Below are 22,760 nucleotides of genomic sequence, written 5' to 3' on the forward strand. Positions count from 1 at the left end.
TCAAAGGTAGCAAATATCCTGCTAACAGTCTGCTACGAGCCATTCCTTCAGAGGGTTGGTAGTGGGGTCAGCACCTTGTTTTCATTCACAACACAGTGTTCAGGTGAGACAGAAAGCATTAGTCTTTTGGCAGCATCAGCTGCCCAGCAAGACTTTATAGAAAAGGTGGAGCAGACTTGAGATTGCACACTGAAAAGGTGAAAGGCAATGGATGATGCGAATTGCAGCAGGGGAATATCTAGCTATTCATTAGGAAATATTTTTCCATTGTGAGGGTGGTCAAAATAATGGAAGAGAGTCCTAGAGAGGTTGTGGAATCCCTGTCCTTGGGAAAAAATTCAAGACTTAACTGGATTTGACCCAGATGAACCTAATACAGATTTGAAGCAGGATCTGACCATTAGCTGTACTTTGATCAGGCAGTTAACCAGGAGTCTTACAAAAATCCCTCCCAACCAAAATTATTCGGTGAGCATACCAGTGCATTTCCACTGCACTTCATTTGACCGTTATGACCAGAGTTCTTCTTTAAGGTCCCAGAAATATCCTTTTTCCTGAAATTCATGTTATGCTTTCTTGGTAATTGTTTCCTATTATTATTCTGCTTCAGTATATTTAATAACATCAGATGTTCTGAACTTTGCCAGTTACTTCATGAAAACTTATTTTCTATAATGGAAGTATTTTGTGGAAAAGAGCATGGAAAATATATTTGTTCACATTAATATAATTCTGAAGATCACATCCATTTGTTAGAAGTGGTACAGAGAAGAAGCTAAATTTTAAAAGTGAGATAGCTAACTCAGAACCAGAATTGTCACTTCAACCAGTGAGTGTTTTCTAGGAACTTGAGGTTCAAGATTAATGTCCCTAGTTGTTAAATTCAGTGACTGAAGGCTTTATTTCCACATTCCTTATAATTTTTTTTAAATGTAGTTCAGCAGTCTGTATGTTGGACAGACTTGGAGCAGAAAAAAAACAGGGGAAATAGTGGTGCTTTCATGTTGATATTTTTCCTTGCAATGTTGCACTGAAAAATAGTTTACTTTTGTTGTTCTCAGAAGTTAAACTGAGTTATTTACTTTAAAAAAATACATTTTTCTCCTTTCAGAGATGTGAAGCCTGATAATATGCTGCTAGACAAAGCTGGTCATTTAAAACTAGCAGATTTTGGTACTTGTATGAAGATGAACAAGGTAAACATTTTTTTAATTTCATTTTTCTGTTTGTGAAAGGAAAACATGCTTAAAAGTAAGAAAACGTACTGAAAACTTTTTAGTTGGGTGGGAAGAGTTGAAAGTTCCACTCTGTTACAATTACTAACTATGCATCCTATTCAGTGACAATGTAGAATGCGGAAATGGCTCTTGAAGTAGGGAATGCACCAACTTCTATACCATTCCCTAGAGGAGCTTTCTCAAGTCAAGACTGATTGTCTTTAAATCTTCTGGATTAAAGTGCTTGTTTGTCAAAACTTAATGCAAAGAAGTGATATTTTCTTTACCTAGTGTGTCAGTAATGAAAGAATCAAAGCTTACGTACAAGTCAATAAATCCCAATTATATTTATTAGCCATACGCTGATGTAGCAAAAGGACTGATATGAAGGGATCAGGTTAATGAATGTCATTGTATTACTACCTTTTTTTTGCTTTTAAAAATATATCCTGAGCTCACAAAAAAAATACAGTTTTGCAACAGTATTTCATGTACCATGAAACACTGTTATTCCCTGCACAAAACTTGGTTTGTGTCAGTCTGCATATCTTTTTGAGGAAAACAATGTGAAATGCATGATACTTCATAGAGATTCTGCAATGAGTATGTTATGTTCTCAGCACATTCCAGGAGCTTTGAATAAATCACTGTATTTAGCTACTTTGCCACAAATAAAAGGCAACAATGAAAACCAAGTGCAGGTTATGTGTATGAATTTGAAGAGTTGTTCAAGTCACAAGCAGTACGCTTGAGTGGAATAGCTGACCAAAAATTTGGCTTTATTTTGATTTTATATTGATTGTGTTCTTAACACTGAGGAATTTTGAAATATAGAAAAAAAATTATCTTAGTGTTTAAGCTGTAAGTGCCCCCCCCCCCAAAAAAAAAGAAAATAAAAAATATTACAAAACTTTGCTATATATTAGCATTACTGAGTGAATTTGTCAGCAGAGAAGCTTAATTGTAGTGCATTCTGGATTTGCTGCATACACAACACTGGATTTATATTTGTTGTATTTGTTTAGTTATATATTTTTATGCAAGTTTTTCAACAGAATCATTTCTAGGAGAGGCACAGGATTATTCCAAATGGCACTGGAAAGAGGTGCATGGTTGCAGATTTGGCATTCTGGATGCCAGCTCTAGTGTGACTGATCTCTGTCCTGCCAGCCCTTTTTCAGGGGTGTGAGAAACATCAGACATTCTTGCCTTTTACATGTTTTGAAGTCTGTCTACTTAGAGTTTTAAGTCTCTGTCTACATTTAATCTTGGGTCAGAGGTGAAAAGTTTGCACTTCAGCTGATCCTGTCGGCAAAATCCCTGTTATTGACACATTTATGCTAGCAAGAGGAGCTTGCTTTGTTTATGGTACATCCTGTCAGTATATGACATGTTTATACTGGCGCAAGGAGGTGAGGCTGTGCAATGTTTACAGCACCTAAATTCAATTCTGATTGCTTCTTGGATATTAACTGAGGTTCTTAGAGTAACTTCCACTGTGTTTGACAAATCCTGTGCTTTGTTCTGGATTAGTATCTTAAAATTTTAAAACGTTAAAATACCTGTTTAAAACAAAACATTTGACAAAAATTGATGTTGATCTGCTGATGTTGCTTAGGCTGCAGAAAGTCTTGGAAATGGCTTGCAGGTTTGGATCTCATATCTGGGTTTCCTTCCCTTTTGTAGGAAGGTATGGTACGATGCGATACGGCTGTGGGAACACCCGACTATATCTCTCCTGAAGTATTGAAGTCCCAGGGTGGTGATGGTTACTATGGGCGAGAATGCGACTGGTGGTCGGTTGGAGTCTTTTTGTATGAGATGCTTGTAGGTGAGTAGTAGGATAATCAGAATTGACTGTGCTATTTAACTAGACTCCAAAAGCACAGTTGTTTTTAACTGTTTTAATTTTATTAAGCTCTTAAGTTGTGGTTTACTGATTCTGTATTTACAGAATGAGGACTGTGCCAGTATATTTCTAAAACACAAACATTTGTCCTTGCCTCATGTTCATTTAGTTAATTACCTTGTTGCATAGGTAATTCAAATATTATAAATCAAATTTAAAATACTTTTGGTATACTTTTTAATTTTTATGTTGCTGCTTTTTCAGGTGATACACCTTTTTATGCAGATTCTTTGGTTGGAACATACAGTAAGATTATGAACCATAAGAACTCCCTTACTTTCCCTGATGACAATGATATTTCCAAAGAGGCAAAAAACCTTATTTGTGCCTTTTTAACCGATAGGTAAGAGTTAAGCTTTACTCAAAACGAAAGTAAGACTTTGTTAAGAAAATTTGTTCTCAATTTGAAAGAGCGTAAATGTTCTGTGTGGGTTTCTGAACTGTACAAGAGAAATTAAACTCTTATTGTCATCATAAATGCAGTGTAGCTGCTCCCATTTCGTTGCTGCCTAGGCATTTTTCTGATCTCTGAATGCATTTACATTAGTTGAGTGTTGTTCATAGGCGTCAGGCTTTTTTCTTTGAACTACAGCAGTGTAAGGCACTGTTAGCCTTTTGCTTAAAGACAGAACATCTGATTAAACTTTTCAGTAAAGACATGGTAGAACCTCAGCCTAAGTCTGTAAGTTATTTTGTCTACTCTAAAGTATTACTTTGTCTAACCTGAAGCACTAGTTACTAACTGATGTTACTGTGAGCTAGACTGGCAGTAGCATCAGTTTTATTTTCTCCAGTCCCAGTATTTGGGAGAAGAGTCGCCAATGATTGCAGCTGCTCTTTAAAGTAGTAGCATGTGTACTGGGGAAAGGGAAGCTCTGCTATTATGGGTACGTCTGCCTTATAAATTTAATTTGAAGTGTTACTCCTTAGTAACAGCTACTGTTACATTGGTCTGTGTTGCACAGTGGTGAGTGGCACACAAAACAAATTCCTTTTGGATGAAGCTAATGCAAAAAATGCATTTCAGGAGTGTCCCTAATACACACCCAGCTCTTAGTGGGCATTCAGGATCATGGTAGAGTCAGCCCACAAGAAGCCTGTCTGAATTGTAGGTGTTAGGTCTGTTTCACTTTTTGAGTACCCTGCTGTTGTATCCATGCTACTTATAACCTTTGCTTGAGAACTGATGCTACAAAGGAGGGAAGTTGTTGCATTTGTTGGGCTGTATGCAATTTGAGTAACAGCATGAACTTCTAGAAAAAGTAGAACCTAAGTGCTGCTTGGCAGCTGCCTTGTGACTCCATGGTGGTGGAAACAGTAGCAGCAGGGATTCTTATAGGCAACGCTTAAAACCACACTGAGTTCTGAAATGAAGCCGTTGTGCTTCTTTAAGTATGTTTACATGAAAACTTCGAGATAAGTCTACTTCTTACCTTAGTTTGAGAAGTAATTTTCTGTCTTTGTTGTTAGATTATGCCTTAAAATGAGTCTTTCCTTCAGAACAGTTTATGTAATCTCCAATGTTTAACCAAAATCCTCTTTAACAGGGAAGTGAGGCTAGGACGAAATGGTGTAGAAGAAATTAAACGGCACCTTTTCTTCAAAAATGATCAATGGGCCTGGGAAACCCTCAGAGACAGTAAGTGTAATGGACGACGTGGACAGTGGAATTGAGGGCAACCTCAGCAAGTTTGCCACTGACACTAGGCTGTATGGTGTGGTTGACATACTGGAGGGAAGTGATGCCATCCCGTGGGACATCAACAGGCTTGAGAGGTGGGCCGTTGCCAACCTCATAAAGTTCAAGGCCAAGTACAAGGTTCTGCACCTGTGTTGGGGCAATTCCAAGACAAATACAGTCTATGTGGATTCAAATTAGCCCTGAGGAGAAGGACCTTGGGGATGCTGGTTGATGAGATGATCAGCATGACCCAGCCATATGCACTGTTAGCCCAGAAAGCCCAACTGTATGCTGTGCTGCATCAAAAGGAACATGGCCAGCAGTTTGAGGGAGAGGATTCTATGACTCTGCTATAATGCTTTTCTCAGAGACAGTGATCTGGCTTATTATGTTAGCAGAAGGACTGCCATGTTTCTTTTAATGGAGTGTAAAGCTTTATTTACTCTGTACCAAGAAATGAGATTTTTTTTTTAGTCACTGAAGTAATTTAATGATTATTATCATACTATTCTATTTTTTTCTTTATAGCTGTAGCACCAGTTGTGCCTGACTTAAGTAGTGACATTGACACTAGTAATTTTGATGATCTGGAAGAAGATAAAGGAGAGGAAGAAACATTTCCTATACCAAAAGCATTTGTGGGCAACCAGCTTCCTTTTGTAGGATTTACGTACTACAGCAACCGTCGGTATGTATGCATAAAGTAAGCTGATGGTGTATTCTTTTGTCAACACTGTTTCTGACTCTTACCAAGCTGTATTCAGAATCCTAATAAATTACACTCTTTTAACGCTTGGATAATAAGAACTAGTACTGCTAGTCATCAGCATAAAAATATCACACTAAATTTGTAAATGCCTTGCTCTGCATTAAGAATGCTATATAGTGGTGCTGCAGAAGCTAAGCAAGAAAGATCCACTGTTGCCGCCACTAGGCAGAGCCACCTGCCGAGCACCGAGTTATATATGTAGTCATGAATGAGGGATATGAATGTCACTTTGTGTTATTGTGAATTACTGGTCTTGAATGTATATGAATGTATATGAAGATTCCATAGGTTACATCTGTGTTTTAGCATGTGATAAATTAAACCTTGGCTTAATAGAAATAGGATATTTTCTACTTGCCTGTCACCTGTTTCATAATTTCTTTTGTTTTCAAAGTACTCATCCACTGCAGAGTAAGATGGTGATTCTTTACAGTTTTCACTGTTACTTAGAAGACTTTAAATTGCATCATTTAAAATTATATTCACTCATACTTTCAACAGTCATTCTTGTCATAGGCACTGTGGATAGCTATATCTACATTCAAAATCTCAGTAACTTTTTCTTTGAAAGCTGCTTTTAATTGTGGTGGGTATCAAGCTTAAAGTGGGCTAAACCTAGTAGACTGTGTCAGAGACTATTAGTTTTAATAGCATTTCTGGACAGGAAAACTTTAAAGGAAATAAATCTGGTTTTCGTCCTTGGCGTAGAAGAGGAACCACTTTTCCAAGCCTGTGGTGAAATTCTTTCCATCTCTGCAAAGAGCTGGATTTGTTGTGCTCTAGATAGTGAGGCATAGAAGGACTTAGCAAGGCTTGCATACAGCTTGTGGGAGTTCAGCAGTTTAGGAATTTCACCTACTGTTCTGATTGTAGTCACTAATTTAAAAAAAACCCTCAAGTTTTGCCTTGCAGGAAGATTTTGGAATGTATTGTGAAGAAGGTGCAGTAGCATATTGCTTGTTAGTATCATAATTTCTTTCTTCCTCTCTTCCTTCTTGGGGGACAGTATCAGGGATTTAGAGTTCTAAGTGGTTGTGTTTTGTGGTCATTGAAGAACTCTGCCATTGAATACTATTATAACTTTGTAGGCATACTAGAACTAAAATATTTTTGGCCTAGAACTGAATTTTGTCCCATGATACTTTGATAGTGTGGTAGTCTTGAGAAGTCTGAAATGACCATTCATACTTACTAAACCTCTAATTTAATTTTTATTCTTTTTGTACTGAAAGCAGTTAATATTTATTTTTTTTTAAACATTTAGAAAAAGTTGCACATTTATCATCCCCACCTCCTTCCATTTAATCTTATTAATGTACGCTGGAGTATTTAAAAAAACAGAAATGCAGGAAAATAATGTGACTTCTGTCTTTAAAGTAGTACAGTGTTTTACTGTAGAATACTTTCTACACCTGTAATCTCGCTGACTGTAAATTAGGAAATATGGTTGTTGTCCTGGGTTCAGCAGTAGCAGTCATTTTTCTCCTTCGTGGTAGCTGGTGCAGCACTGTGTTTTGACTTCCAGCCTGGGAACAGTGCTGGTGATACCGATGTTTTCGGTTGTTGCTAAGTGATGTTTACCCTGACCAAGGACTTTGTGAGGCTCTTGCTCTGCCAGGGAGGAGGGGGAGCTGGGAGGAAGCAGAGATGGGGCACCTGACCCAGGCTAGCCAAGCAGGTATTCCATACCACAGCACATCATGTCCGTGGTGGGGGGTAACTGGGAAGTTACCCAGAAGGACACGGGCTTCTGGGTTGGACTCGTTTCTTGGCCGGTGGTATTGTCTTCTCTTCCCTTATTTTCTCTTATCATTGTTGTCATTGGTAGTAGCGGTGGTGATTTGTGTTGTACATTGGTTGCTGGACTGTTCTTGTCTCAACCCGTGGGAGTTGCGCTCTTTCGATCCTCCTCCCCGTTCCTCTGGGAGCGGAGAAGGGGAGAGACCTGGGTGGGGGGCGGTCCTCGATTGCTCTCAGCCTGGCACCACTCACTGGGAGTGAGTGAACAAGCTATCTGGCTAGGGTTTAAACCACGACAGTTGTTTACTACTGAACTTTGCCTATAATGCGGATTTTGGAATACTATCTGAGAACACTTTGTAGCCCCATCTGGCTTGTGTGTTCTCTTCTGGATTCTGATGGAGCTGGTACTGTGTCTGTTCAAGTATCACATTCTTACTGGTGGGCAAGATATAGTGGCTTCTTGTACTCAAGACGGCAAACCCTTTACTGTTGCATTTCCTCTTTGTTGTTTGGTTTTCTGAAAGCAGTCTTGATGTTTAATTTGACCATGGTTTGGAGATGTCTTTGATTTCGCTCTCCTTGATCTTTTAGAGAGGTTTTTGTGCATGTGAAAATACATGTGTGAAACAAAAAGGATGCTGTGTTCATCTTCCTCAGTTCATATGTTGTAAAGCTTTTCCTCATATAACCAGTTGCAGTAAGAGACACTTTACATTTCTCTAGCTCAGTTATGCCAAGAATATGACATCAAATGCCACAGGAATTTGGAGATAGTAATTTGTATTTATTTCTCTGACTTTTCAGAATCATGACAAACAGAATTTTGTGGTATTTTTGGTAAACACTTATGTAAAATCAGAGCACTGGCTTCAGGACATACTTTTTGTGTGTGGAACTCCTAGTAACTTTGTTGGAAGTTACACAATCTGCAGAGTTCTCTTCATTGCTGCTACTTGCTGCATAAATGCCTGAGTAAATATTTGTGGGATGGAAGCCAGTGAGAGTGTTGTAACCATGGAAAGCAAACGTTTTTTTCAATGGTTATTAAAAAAATAAAAATGGTTGTATTAGTATTTGGCAGAAATCCTTTTTTATGGTGGTCTTCAAGCATAGCTGTATACTTTACAGTAAATTATTTGAATTTTCCAGTTAAATATGCTGAAATCTTAAATAATAGACCTGAAAAAGTCTGAGTATGTTATTATTTGTTTATCCACATTTTGGAGCAAAAAAATCTGGGTGTTATGTTTTAGGATGATTGTATTGTGTTTGGACATTGTTTTCTTCCATAACCTTGCTTTTAAACAAGTCTTTAATATAAAACTTCTTAAATTTTGCTACAGGTATTTAGCTGTCTCTGCAGAAAATTCCAATGACAACAGAACAGGCTCCAGTGTGGACAAAAGTGTGGTATGTCTCACTGATTTTCACTTTGTTGGGTCCTAGTAAAGAATCTATTGCATATATGGGAATAAACTGTTTGAATTGTAAATGTATTAAATAATTTTAATGCTTGGAATATGGTTTATCAGTGGAAAATTTTAACTGTTTAGTATGGCCTGCCTATTAAAGTTATTGGAAAAACAGTATTTCAGTTCTTCGTGTAACACTGGTTTTCCTAAATTGGGATAAAACAGCTGAAACAGCATACTCTTTTCGTGGAACTGGATTCATGTTTTTTATCTTTAGAAATATCAAAGTGTTTGTGCAGTGTTTTTAGAGTGCCTTATAGATCCTAGGTATATGCTGGCTTTGTGGCAACCATGGAGTCTGGACGTGTGGAGGGAAGCTTGAGCTTTCCCGCAACCCCACCAGTTTTAACTCTGGAACTGGACTTCCTGTGAACTAACTGGGATGTAGCAGATAATGTATGAAGCTTGGGTAAACTGCTCCATCCTAAGGGTGCCCCACAAGCTTTTATATATATGTATTACAAATTACAGTCTTTCCAGAAGAAAACATTGTCAAAAAGTGGTAATTAACTCTAAATCTTCTTGGCTTTGACTATGATTTTGTTTTGTTCTGTTTTCCATTTAGAGTAGAAGAGAAACAGGTATCAATGTATGGTTCCTTTTCTTTTAAACTTGCAATAAAAAGTTTTTAAGGATATGTGGTATTACCCAGAGAAGATTTGTAAAGGGCAGAGGACCTGATTATAAACTTTATTGTGCTGATTTGATTAAGCATTGAAGTGTGTTAATTTCTTCATATGTGTTGATCTGTTCCATAAATGTTGTTTTTCTCATAAACATTTGGCTGTTGGTACAGTGAAATTTAAAACAGACCCAGACTTTAAAATATTTGCAGATACTTAAAGCTGTGTGTTGGCTTTTGGTTGACTTTGAACAGAGTTACTAAATGGACTTGGCATAATTAGTGGGATACAGGCACTTGCATGTAGTTTAAGAACCCTCAAGAGTCCTGTCCATATTGTCAAATGTATTTGAATGCCTTGTGATTTTAACGGTTTGGGGAGGTGAAGCTCTTAGACGGATGTGATACAGAAGGGTTTAAGTAAATGTTTAGTCACTACTACAAGGTACTTTTACAGTCGTTTCTCAGCTGTTTTTCTTTCATTACATGCTGCAATGAAAACGGTAATGTTGACACATGGTTAGCAAATTAATTAGTTCTGGAAATATAACACAGGATGTTACCTGGTGTCTCTGTATCTTGGCACAGTGCTGAGCATCTTCTGGGAGGGACTGAGTGCCAGAAATTTCCAAGAAATTCATTGCATTTTGCAAGCATGCAAACTTCACAGAATTAGGGCATGAAGTTGGACAAAAAATGGAATTTAGTGTCCTTCAACTGAATTTCAAACCCCTGTGAAGATCTGATTATTTGGGTTTAATGCTACAATAACCATATGTGAACAGTTCAGATATTAAGAAAAAGGAGAGTAACAGATTCTTTTGCACTGCATCTTTGGTTTTCTTCACTGTTCAGGGAGCAGGACCAGCTGTGTTGTGCTGTGGTGATTAAAAAAACAACCAACCAATCCCTCCCAACCCCCACCCCCCAAAAATGACAAAACAAACAAAAAGTATGGCAGTTCCATTGGGATTTTTGTCAGCGTCTGTGCTGTAGGCAGGCTTTCCCATAGTCATTTCTTCCCCTGCCTCATACTCAAAAGGGAAACTTAACAAACTGAAACCTAAAAGAATGCTTTTATACAGAGTTAATTGTAACTCAGGATTTTCTTAAGGTACTAACTTGTCTATTGAGATCAAATTGTGCAAAACTTCTCTGGAAGCTTGTTGTCTCATGCTAATATAATTAGGCGGCTCAGCAAGCTTAGAGAGGCTCCTTGAGGTACAGCACTATGAAAGAATCCAGAGACAGAAAGAAGCAAGAGGAGGCACTAGAGGTCCAAACTAGTAGGATTCAGTACAGAAATGTCTCAGTTGCCAGATGTCTCTTTGGACCCGTTCCTCATCTGTTTCATTTAGTTCCTCTATGCAGCCTGTCTGGAGGGGCTGTAAAATGAGTAACCAAGAAATGGAAGAGCAATTATATTGAAACTTCTTTATCCTTTCTTTTTGTGCATTAGCTGTGTTCTCTTTTTACAAAAGTGAGAGCTAGACTGTAAATAGTCTTGCTTCTTGCTTTATTTCTCAGTGGTTTGTACCAAGGAGATCAATGTGTTGTATACTGGTCCTCCTTCCTTTTTCCTCAAAGTTTAGATTTGGAGGCCATCTCTGTGGCTTTTGATTACAACCACTGTCTCATCCACATAGTGTTATGTTGTATGTCACACCAGTAATTGGTTTTCCAGAGCTGTTCTGTAAGTGCTGAGAAGTCTATTTCTTCCATTATTTCCTTGCTCTCTCAAGGCTTTGTAATAAGTAGTGGTAAATGTATAGAATAGTGGTGGGTATATAAAATACGTAGTTTCTGGTTAGTTCCCAGTTGCCATTCTTTATTGTTGTTCTTTATCTGAAAGCTTCAGAGCAGCTTAAGGAGGTGCAAGAAAGAAAAAAAGGTGATGAGAAAGGATCTCCCAGTTCTTGAGAGTACCTGTGTGCTCCATACTTTTATTTCCTACTAAAATGGGAAGGAGAACAGATTGAAAGTAGCAAGTAAGAAAAACACCTGCTTGAAAGTAGGCAAAACCAATCTCACCTATAATTTTCTCATTTAATACAGATAAAGCATGCTATAATATGTCTCCAAGTGTATAATTGCATCTTACTTCAGGACTGTACCAGAGGGCAGTCCCTGTTGAGGACACTTATTGCTGCTATCAAGAAAGAATGAAGACAAGCATAGTTTGTCTCCTCTTCATGATCTTAGTGAGCAGTTTTAGTTTCTGTAAGCATATATTGTGGGAAAAGGAAAAAAAAGGAAGAGGCAGAGGTAGGAGGAAATGTTCTGTTGCTTTTCATTCTAGGATGATTGTGTGTGAGGAGTCAGGCAATTGAGTTTTTGAAGTTAAAACACTGAACAAGAAAGCAAAGGGTCAGAACCACTTGATTATGTTTCTTTGAAAAGAGTCTTAAGTTTGGACTGTAGTTCTTCTCTATGCAGTTCAAGACTGTTGAGGTAAGTGTGGGAAAGCTAGAGAAGGCTGAAATCCTGACAAGGTCAGACAAAAGGCTTGAAAGAGTGAATCAGCACAGGCTTGACTTAATGAGGTTCCTCAAAGTTGACACCATCTTGCTGTTAATTGAGGATTTTGCTGATGTTGGAGTGGGATTATTGTGCCCAGAGATCTAGTAGAAGGTAGATATTTTGAGACAACATGAAAAGAATGAGTTTCTGAGTTTATCTTGCTGATAAACAGTGCGTTCGATACTGTAATATTCTGCATTAACGTCTGAAGTTTGTTACTGTTTTTCAACCTTAGTACAAAGCTAGCTGGAAAAATGATCTCTGACTAATTATATGTCAAGAGCATTTTCTCCCCATTCCTAATAACTCACAGGCTTGGTTCTTCTTCCTGAACTTGAGAGCTTGAAGATGCATTGCAAAATACATCTGGTGGTTCATGCTGGAAAAAGAAATTTTGAGAATAATTAAAAGGCTTTCTTTTATCTTTGCAATAATACCTTTAGTCTGATTCTGAAGGTACTTAAGAAGGATTTGATTTAGCTTAACTCTGTGAATTTTAACAGAACTGCTCAGAACCCTAAAATTTTATGTACATGCAGATGACAAAATTGTGTAATAGTAAATGTATTTCTTGTAATTAATTTTTTAGATATATTTGGGGGGGGGATCACATTTTAATAGGATAAAAAAAATTGCTTCGAAGTAAGTTGTGATACAATGTAATCAGCACTGAATATTCTGAAATGCTTCTTTGACGTTTTAAAATTTAATGCATGTTCTTTCATGTACAAATATATATTTAAAGCTGGAAAATATGCAGAAGATGATCTATGAGTTGGAAGAACAACTACATAATGAAATGCAGTTGAAGGATGAAATGGAGCAAAAATGCAGGTGAGACTTAGAACTAACACTGTGTACATAATTTAGGTACATGTAGCACTTCAGTTCTGTATTACTGCTTTAGGGATTACCAGAGTAATACTAAAAATGGTACTGTAATTCTTCAAGGGAGTTCCAAACACAAGCTTAAGTCATTCTAAACCAATGTTTAGTTTTCTTGGATATAGTATGAAGAAAATGTTTTGTTTTCATTGGCACCCATGTAACAAATTTTCTTTCTGAACACTTGAATGTTTGCGTTTACCTGGTTATCTCTGATGTTTTATTTGGACTGAGGTGCATAATGATCATGCTGATTTAAAAATACTATATACACACCATGTATTTGATTGTTAAAACTAATTGTCTGGTTTCTAAATATGTGGTATTTATTGGGAAAACACATTCCTCTCTTTTTTCTTTTTTTTTTTTCTGGTGACTGATAGATAAGAACAACCATTTGCTTTCTGAAATATTGTTTCTACTATGTTGAAGAAGTAATTAAGTGAGAATTTGCCTATTCCATAAGCTACGTGAACAGTCAGTTGGGATTCTTCTTTTCTGATAATTAGAAATCTTTACTCTGATTCCATGCCAACTAAATTCAGTTAGCTTCTCCTTTTGAAGTCTTTTCTTGGGCTAAATAAAGCCAGGAGGCAACACTAGGCATAAGATATAAGAAAAATTTAGGCTTGTGTGTTAGGACCATAGAGTGTAGCTGTAGAGACTACTTACGTGTTAACTGGTAGCCAAAATGGTCCAGTGTGAATTTGAACTGTGTGACACTGACACTGTTCCTTCCTTAAACACAGCTTTGCTGTTCATATGACGTGATTGCTTTCCACAAGCAGAATGTACATTGCTTGAAAGATACTTAGTAACTGTCTTTCTGCAGTACTACTCAAGTTGTCAGAGCACAACAGTGTGTCTTCTGGTATGTCATACTGTTTACTGCAGACTTGGTAGATAGGTTATATTGCTACTTATTATACCTTCCAGGGTCCTTTTTGTTAGCTCTCTGAAGAGGGATAGCTGGCTACAAAAATGCAATGGGTATGTCAGTTAACTGGTTTTATTATGCACCTCGCTCTCTCTGTCATACTATGTTCTAGTATATTTCTTCAGCAGAGAAACTTTCAAATAATATTATTCAAGTATCTTTATCCACAATAGGGAGCTGTTGAATTAATGAACCGTTTTTAGCTATTTGAGAAGTTGACAACTAGGGAAAGTTCTAGCAACCTCCTGGGGAATTATAATTTTAAGGATAACCTGTTGTGTACATGAAACTGGTTTTATATTTGGAGATTAAGGGAGAAAATACGGAACCTAAAGTTTTGCACCTGTAATCTGCAGCGAAGTTGACAAATACTTAATATATTTTACAAATTATTTCCAGTAATTGTTTTTTGTTCTAATGCAGATATTTATTACAAAATAGCAGTAGCCGAAATATAAATGTTCACTTTAGTAATGGTCCCAAATTATTTCATTAGAAAGCCATTATGTATAATGTATCCTTCTCAAATATGACATAAATGATTTTATTTTCAGATCTTCAAACATAAAGCTAGACAAGATCATGAAAGAACTGGATGAAGAAGTAAGTTTTTTTTTTTTCCTCAGTGAATCTTTCTTAGTTGGGTAAACAAAGTGGATAATATTTTTATGACTTAAGATATCTCTTCTGTGATTAAAAAATGGTCCTGAGATTTAATTTGAGATGAAACCATCACATTCCAACAATGTAGCATTGGAAGTTACACTTTTATTTGTGCAATTTTTCAAAACCGTTTTTGTTTCTGCACGTCGTGCTGAATTTTGCTTTCCCTGCTAGATGTTTTGCTTAGTCACAACTCATCGCAACTTCTGTAGTTTACCAAACCAGTTACTCTAAAGGTTAATGTACAGATGATTTTCTTCTGAATCCTTATGTTGTCTCTGAATTTTAATAGCTACTTACTTATAATCACATTAATGATAACTTTTCTAGTAATTTCTTTAATTTGTGATGCAGAACTTAAAAAAGCTATCTTTTCTGAAAACTTTTTAAAGGAAGCCATAAACTCACTTACTGGTTTCCTTGATTAATTAGTTGCAGAGATAATGGTCTGAGGATCATTCCTTAAAATGTAAATGGAAAATACGAATGCTTTTCATTTTAGGGAAATCAAAGAAAGAACTTGGAATCAACAGTGTCTCAGATTGAGAAGGAAAAGATGGTGTTGCAACATAAGATAAATGACTACCAAAGAAAAATTGAACAAGAGAATGAAAGAAGACGAAATGTGGAAAATGAAGGTATGCTGTGTTGTCCAAACATTGACACTGATGAAGTGTATGATGTGTTTTGGGGAATTATTCACTTCCTTGGTATCTTAAGTGCTATGCAACTTTAAATATTTTTAAATAATGGGCATAAATTTTGAGCTTATTTTTATTTGAACACAATAGTTTTGTCTTTATTTCCAAATTCTGTTCTCTACAGCATGTGGTGGTGGTCTGCAAACACAGAATTTGACCTAGAAATGTATGTAAGAAGCAAAAAGTCAACAAAAGACCTATTATATGCCAAGAATTTGAGTGTGTTTGTATAAAAACCCCAACAAACACAACAAAACAGGAAACCTAAGGATTTTTTAAAAGCTGATTAATGCTGTAATTTTTCTTTAGTGTCTACGCTAAAAGATCAGATGGAAGACTTGAAAAAAATCAACCAGCATTCACAAGTTTCAACTGAGAAGATAACACAGTTACAAAAACAAGTACGTTGCTTCTGTTCATCATCTGTATTTTTTTGGTTTGAGAAGCAGTATCGAGCATTCAGGTACAGCAAAACTGGTCCAGATAACTTTTATATTTGATAATCTTGTCTATTTTGTTTTAACAGCTAGAAGAAGCGAATGATTTGCTGAGGACAGAATCAGATACAGCAGCAAGACTGAGAAAGGGTAACACAGAAATGAGCAAGTCACTAAGTCAGGTAGAATCACTGAACAGAGAACTCCAGGAAAGGTGCAGAGTTCTAGAAAGCACAAAACTGCAGGTGGAGAAAGATTATTACCAACTTCAAGCAGCTTTGGAGTCAGAACGAAGGGACAGAAGTCATGGATCTGAAATGATTGGTGAACTACAGGGTAATTCTTCTGTATTTATACTTTACCAAGAAAGTTATGGTGACCCTACTCTTTTAAATAAAGTACAGTTACATAAAAGGAGGAAAGCCAACCTGCAAATCAAGTGTGACTTAAAAGAGCAATTTCTGGAGATTGGGTCTGGCTTCTGGATGATGTCTGAGCAGCTCTTGGGAGGGAAAATATCAAAATCAAAGAGTGGGAAACACCACTTACAAGTCTATGGGGCTGCCCTGACTAAAAGTCTGAGTAGTACAAAAATATGAAAAGCTAATACAGTGCTAGAGAAGACAGAACACTGTTTTACTGCTTTGTTGCAGTAGCCAAGTTGCCATACCCTGCACTTTCATGTGTGGAGAAAGCTCTTCTGTTGTTAAACTGCATTTGTTTTCTTTTATGATGCTTCTGCATTATTTTATAAACAAGACTAAGAGCAGGACGTACAAATGGCAGGAGAAAACAATTCTGTGCACTTCAAAATGCATTTTTAACCGCATGCAATTCAGCAGCCTGCAGGAAAAAGGATGTTTTTCCCAGGAGTGTAGAGTTAAGGTCCTCTGCTATTATTTACCAAATAGTTTTATGTAATTCAGTTATGCATAGAGCTGTTTATAAAAGCAAATTTAAAATGAATGAGAAAAACATAATATTTAGGAAGACTTCATCGTCTTCCATCTTGTGTTTTCTTATATATTGCCAGGTTGTCTCATTATACGTCAAAACCAAGTGAAGCAGGCTATACTATAAGCAGATGTATTTGAACTGATATGTATATTTTTGTATACTGTATTTCATAGAATCATAGAATAGTCAGGGTTGGAAAGGACCTTAAGATCATCTAGTTCCAACTCCCCTGCCATGGGCAGGGACACCTTACGCTAAATCATATCACCCAAGGCCTCGTCCAACCTGGTCTTGAACACTGCCAGGGATGGAACATTCACAACCTCCCTGCGCAACCTATTCCAGTGCCTCACCACCCTAACAGGAAAGAATTTCCTTCTTATATCCAACCTAAACTTCCCCTGTTTAAGTTTTAACCTGTTACCCCTTGTCCTATCACTACAGTCTCTAATGAATGTGCCTCTCCAGCATCCCTATAGGCCCCCTTCAGATACTGGAAGGCTGCTATGAGGTCTCCATGCAGCCTTCTCTTCTGCAGGCTGAGCAGCCCCAACTTCCTCAGCCTGTCTTCATACGGGAGGTGCTCCAGTCCCCTGATCATCCTCGTGGCCCTTCTCTGGACTTGTTCCAACAGTTCCATGTCCTTTTTATGTTGAGGACACCAGAACTGCACACAATACTCCAGGTGAGGTCTCACAAGAGCAGAGTAGAGGGGCAGGATCACCTCCTTCGACCTGCTGGTCATGTTCCTTTTGATGTAGCCCAGGATACAGTTGGCTTTCTGGGCTGCAAGCACACACTGAAGCCGGCCCATGTTCATTTTCTCATCAACCAACACCCCCAAGTCCTTCTCTTATAGGGCTGCTCTGAATCTCTTCTCTGCCCAACCTGTAGCTGTGCTTGGGATTGCTCTGACCCAGGTGTAGGACATTGCACTTGGCATGGTTAAACTTCATGAGGTTGGCATCAGCCCAACTCACAAGCGTGTCAAGGTCCCTCTGGATGGCATTCCTTCCCTCCAGCTTATCAACCGAACCACACAGCTTGGTGTCATTGGCATACTTGCTGAGGGTGCACTCAATCCCACTGTTCACAGTGACAAAGATGTTGAACAAGACCGGTCCCAACACCAATCCCTGAGGGACACCACTCGTTACTGGTCTCCAGCCGGACATTGAGCCATTGACCACAACTCTTTGTGTGCGGCCATCTAGCCAGTTCTTTATCCACCGAGTGGTCCATCCATCAAATTGATGTCTCTCCAACTTAGAGACAAGGATGTCATGTGGGACAGTGTCAAACGCTTTACACAAGTCCAGGTAGATGATGTCAACTGCTCTACCCCTGTCCATCAGTTGTGTAGCCCCATCATAGAAGGCCACCAAATTGGTCAGGCAGGATTTCCCCTTAGTGAAGCCATGCTGGCTGTCACCAAGCACCTTGTTGATTTTCATGTGCCTTAGCATGCCATCCAGGAAAATCTTCTCCAAGATTTTGCCAGGCACAGAGGTGAGACTGACTGGTCTGTAATTCCCCGGGTCATCCATTTTCCCCTTCTTGAAAATGTGAGCTATATTTCCCTTTTTGCAGTTGTTTGGAACTTCACCTGACTGCCATGATTTCTCAAATATGATGGCCAGCGGCTTCGCAACTTCATTTGCCAGCTCCTTCAGGAGCTGCGGATGGATCTCATCAGGACCCATGGACTTGTGCACGTTCAGATTTTTAAGATGGTCTCGAACCCGTTCTTCTCCTACAGTGGGTGCAAGGTCTTCATTCTCACAGTCCCTCATCTGCCTTCCAAATCTTGGGTGGTTTGGTCAGAGCCTTTGCCAGTGAAGACCGAGGCAAAGAAGTCATTCAGAACCTCAGTCTTCTCTAAATCCTGTGTAGCCAGTTCTTCCAAGAGCTTCCTGTTTTTTATTTGCTATGTACTTGTAGAATCGCTTCCTGTTATCTTTAATACCTCTAGCTAAGTTTAATTCTAACTGGGCCTTAGCTTTCCTAACCCAGTCCCTATCTTCCCGGACAACATCCCTGTACTCTTCCCATGCCACCTGTCCTTGCTTCCACTTATAAGCCTTTTTTTTCCTTTGAATTTTCCTCAGCAGCTCCTTATCCATCCAAGGAGGTCTCCTGGCCCTCCTGCTGCACTTCCTTCTGGTTGGGATGCAACACTCCTGAGCTTGGAGCAGGTGATCCTTGAAGATCAATCAACAGTCTTGGGCCCTGCTGCCCTCTAGGGCTGTATCCCATGGAACCTTCCTAAGCAGGTTCCTGAAGAGGCCAAAGTCTGCTCTTTTGAAGTCCAGGGCAGTGAGCTTGCTGCAAGCTCTTCTCACTGTCCTGAGGATTTCAAATTCGAGCATCTCATGATCGCTACGTCCAAGGCTGCCCTGGAGAGTCACATTTCCAACGAGCCCTTTTCTGCTGGTGAGCACGAGGTCAAGCACGACATCTCTCCTTGTCGGCTCCTCTATTACTTGCAGAAGGAAGTTGTCTTCCACACAATCGAGGAGCCTCCTGAATTGCTTGTGCCGGCCTGTGCCGTCGTTCCAACAGATGTCAGGGTGGTTGAAGTCACCGATGAGAACAAGGGCCTACGAGCGTGAGGCTTTTCCTATCTGTCTATGGAGTGCTTCCTCCGCAGGTTCTCCTTGTTCAGGTGGTCTGTAACAGATCCCCACAGTAATGTCTCCCATAGCTATATTCCCTTTAACCCTGACCCACAAACTCTCTGTGGACTGCTGACCTGTCCCCAGACAGAGTTCCATACTCTCCAGCATATCGTAACATAAAGGGCAACTCCCCCTCCCCACCTGCCAGGCCTGTCTTTTCTAAAGAGCCTGTAACCTTCCATTCCAACACTCCAGTCACAGGAGCTATCCCACCATGTTTCTATGATGCCTATCATATCATACCCCTGTAGATGTGCACACATCTCTAATTCCTCTTGTTTGTTCCCCATGCTATGGGCATTTGTATAGAGGCATCTGAGCCGAGCTCCAGCTGAAGCCGGCTAATTGGCTGGAGCAGCTGGGATATCTCTACATTGCTCCGAGCATTTATTATAGGTTCTGGTAACTGATTGGGTGTGTTGGAATGGAATGATGCCCCCCTCCCCCAATACATCTAGTTTAAGGCCTCCTTGACCATAAGCATAATATGGAGTAGTCCTAAATATTTTTTGTGCATTTATTTGAAAGGAGCTAATGCAAATTCTTCAGCATAAGAATATATACTACTGCTTCAGCTTATATGCTACTACTTTTGCATGTGCATGCACACACACACACACACACACTACTACTGCTGTTACTACTAAGGCTTTAGGGGAGACCTTATTGTGGTCTTCAATATTAAAAGGAGGATAATAAGAAAGATACAGAGAGACTTTCTACCACAGCCTGTAGTAACAGGACAAGGGGCAATGTTTTAAACCAAAAGAGAGTAGATTCACGTTAGGTATCAGGAAGACATTCCTTACTGTAGGGGTGGTGAGGCACTGGAACAGGTTGCCTGGAGAAGCTGTGGCTGCCCTGTTCCTGGCAGTGTTCAGGGCCAGGTTGGATGAGGCTTTGAGCAATCTGGTATAATGGAAGGTGCCCCTAGATGGTCTTAAAGGTCCCTTCCAACTCAAACCATTCTGTGATTCTACTTAGTATTTAATATAAGCTTCTGATGCCAGACAGGGGCTTGTGCCAGATGCTGGGGGGGATGGGGAATAGTTCCTCGGTGAATACATATTACGTTAGTACCTGCAGAGTCATGTGAGAATGATTTCTTGTGTAATGTGCCTTATCTATATATTAATGGAGTTCACACCAGAAAGGGTGCTTGTTACATAGCATAGCAGAACTTGGATTAATGGAAGAAATTTTGCATATTAGATATTGGAAGTGATGGAAGGTGGGTGCAAATTTTGCATGTGGTTGTTTCTTGTGAATCGTTACTAATTGTATGCATAAAAAGTGGCTAAAAAATCAGTTTCCTTTACAATGTACAGCCTTTTTATGTCTGAAAAAAATGAAAATGTAAATAGTTTAGGGCCCCAGAAATCAGTAAAGCTTAAAAGGCCTGTTGATCGAAGTCAAGTAACTAAAACTGAATGATATTTAATTTCTTATGGCAGTTCGGATTACAACTTTACAAGAAGAAGTAAAAAACATTAAAAACAATCTTGAAAGAGTGGAAGCAGAAAGAAAGCAAGCACAGGATATGCTTAATCATTCAGAAAAGGTATGGCAAATTGATGTGGAGGCTGATGTTCTTTGTCAGCTTTCAACTATTTTCACATAGTATTTTTTGATGTTGCTAAATCCTGTGTTCTTTCTCTAAATTAGTCTTGTGCTAAATTGATTAACTAAACAGTGCTAACTTACAGTCTCAAGATGGTAGGTCTCACAAGTCCTCAAGCAGTTCTTCTAGTATTGGGCATAAAATTAGTGTTTGTCATTTACTGCCACTGATTCAAGGATCCTGCTAATAGCAAGTAATTTTTGTTCTGCCTGCCTACCTGTTGCTGCAGAGAGTTAAACTTGTTAAAACCGTGAAATTTTAAGTATCTGCTTTTACTGGATTTTAATTTTGCTGGATCAGTGCCAGACTTTTTGATCAGTTTTGGAGCTGAACTCTTTCAGTGGTAGCATGTTCCCCTGGTATCTCTGATCCCTGCCCCAGCATGGAAAAACAAGTAAAAGGAAATCCTGCACCCTTTTTCCAGATAGGCTACGTAGTTAGCTCTGTGCTTTGAGGTCAGGTAAAGGCTTGCTGTACCACGTGGTCTATCCAAATAAACCAGAGAGATATGACTACCTATAAGGGAAGGTGCAAGCAGTTATTATTCTCACTTGGTGTTATTTGAAGCAGCGGTCCAAAAGCAAGTCCCTGTCTCTCAAAGCTCAACTCCAGTGCTTGTTTCATGAGTTACTGTTAATGGCTGGCAGTCCCAATAGTGACATAAGAGTTGCATCCACGTAACAATAACTCAAATTCATCCTCTGTGTTCTAGTATAGTGGTTTAAACCCAGTCAGGCAACTCGTTCACTCACTCCCCCCCTTCTTTCCCTCCCCCTGCTCCCAGAGGGATTGAGAGGAGAATCGAAAAGAATGCAACTCCCACCGGTTGAGATAAGAACAGTTTAGTAACTAAGGTATAACACAAATCACTACTGCTACCACCAATAATAACAATGATAAAGGAAATAACAAGGGAAGAGAATACAACACCTCACCACCAGCCGACCGATAACTCGGCCCCCCAGCCCGACCAAGCACTGACCCATACCTCCTCCAACCCCGCAGTCCCAGCCCTTCCGGGTCACTCCCAGTTACCTCCTGGGCATGACGTGCTGTGGTATGGAATACCTCTTTGGCTAGCTTGGGTCAGGTGTCCTGTCTCTGCTTCCTCCTGGCTTCTCCTCCTCCCTGGCAGAGCAGAGGCTCACAAAGTCCTTGGCCAAACCAAAACATCATTGTTATCAGCTCTGTTCCCGAGCCGAAAGTCAAAACGCTGCACTGCACCAGCTACCAAGAAGGAGAAAAATGACTGCTACTGCTGAACCCAGGACATGTTGTCAGTAGATTAGTTGTATATTTCCATTATCTTACACATATATACACTACTGAAAAAAGGTAATAAATTCTTTTCCAGAGCACTAAGTACAGTTTTTGTCTGCTACCATTCCTTATTAAGCATGGAAAATAACATGGATTTTTTCATAACATAAACACTGAAAAAGGGAAGAAAGGAAATGTGATTCCCTCAGGTATTATAGAAATCTGGTAACTTTTTTTTTTTGTATTTAGGAAAAGAATAATTTAGAAATAGACTTGAACTACAAACTCAAATCATTACAAGACCGGTTAGAACAGGAAGTAAATGAACACAAAGTGACTAAAGCCCGGTTAACTGACAAACATCAGTCAATAGAGGAGGCAAGATCAGTTGCAATGTGTGGTAAGTGTTTCTTGCAAGTTGCGGTTAAATACGTAATAAAAGTTATTTTGATTATATCTTAAAACACATCATCTATAATGTAGTACTCTTATACAGGTGTTTAATCCATTGTATAAAGAATGCATATAGAAATTGTAAACCAGAAAACTACACAGTTTAAATGTTTTGTCTAACCTGGTACTTGTACCATAAAAATTGCATTATTTCTTAATGTTTTGAATATCTTACTTGGTTTGCAGTCAAAGCCTTCCTTGGCTTCTAAAAAGCTATTGGATCTTGAAATCCTGT

The 22,760-nt window shown here is 38.9% G+C and overlaps 1 protein-coding gene across 3 annotated transcripts in view; it reads left to right on the forward strand.

The window, feature by feature from the left end:
- The window catches only part of ROCK1 (Rho associated coiled-coil containing protein kinase 1), an 87,091-nt gene that overhangs the window by 38,589 nt on the left and 25,742 nt on the right, over positions 1-22,760 (forward strand). For all 3 annotated transcript variants that reach the window (XR_009742582.1, XM_061448695.1, XM_061448696.1), the window contains 13 exons: positions 1,112-1,196; positions 2,904-3,048; positions 3,331-3,469; positions 4,674-4,765; positions 5,336-5,495; positions 8,663-8,729; positions 12,679-12,767; positions 14,310-14,358; positions 14,921-15,056; positions 15,429-15,520; positions 15,646-15,892; positions 20,646-20,752; positions 22,322-22,472. Coding sequence is in view for 2 of the 3 variants with exons in the window: in XM_061448695.1 (XP_061304679.1) it covers positions 1,112-1,196; positions 2,904-3,048; positions 3,331-3,469; positions 4,674-4,765; positions 5,336-5,495; positions 8,663-8,729; positions 12,679-12,767; positions 14,310-14,358; positions 14,921-15,056; positions 15,429-15,520; positions 15,646-15,892; positions 20,646-20,752; positions 22,322-22,472 (1,559 nt within the window). In the remaining variant the exon portion in view is untranslated. The remainder of the gene's footprint in view (positions 1-1,111; positions 1,197-2,903; positions 3,049-3,330; positions 3,470-4,673; positions 4,766-5,335; positions 5,496-8,662; positions 8,730-12,678; positions 12,768-14,309; positions 14,359-14,920; positions 15,057-15,428; positions 15,521-15,645; positions 15,893-20,645; positions 20,753-22,321; positions 22,473-22,760) is intronic.

Source organism: Pezoporus flaviventris, unplaced genomic scaffold (assembly GCF_033815535.1).
Source record: "Pezoporus flaviventris isolate CSIRO_AGI_PZ_B2104156 unplaced genomic scaffold, CSIRO_AGI_Pfla_v1 ptg000007l, whole genome shotgun sequence".
Classification (NCBI taxonomy): Eukaryota; Metazoa; Chordata; class Aves; order Psittaciformes; family Psittacidae; genus Pezoporus; species Pezoporus flaviventris.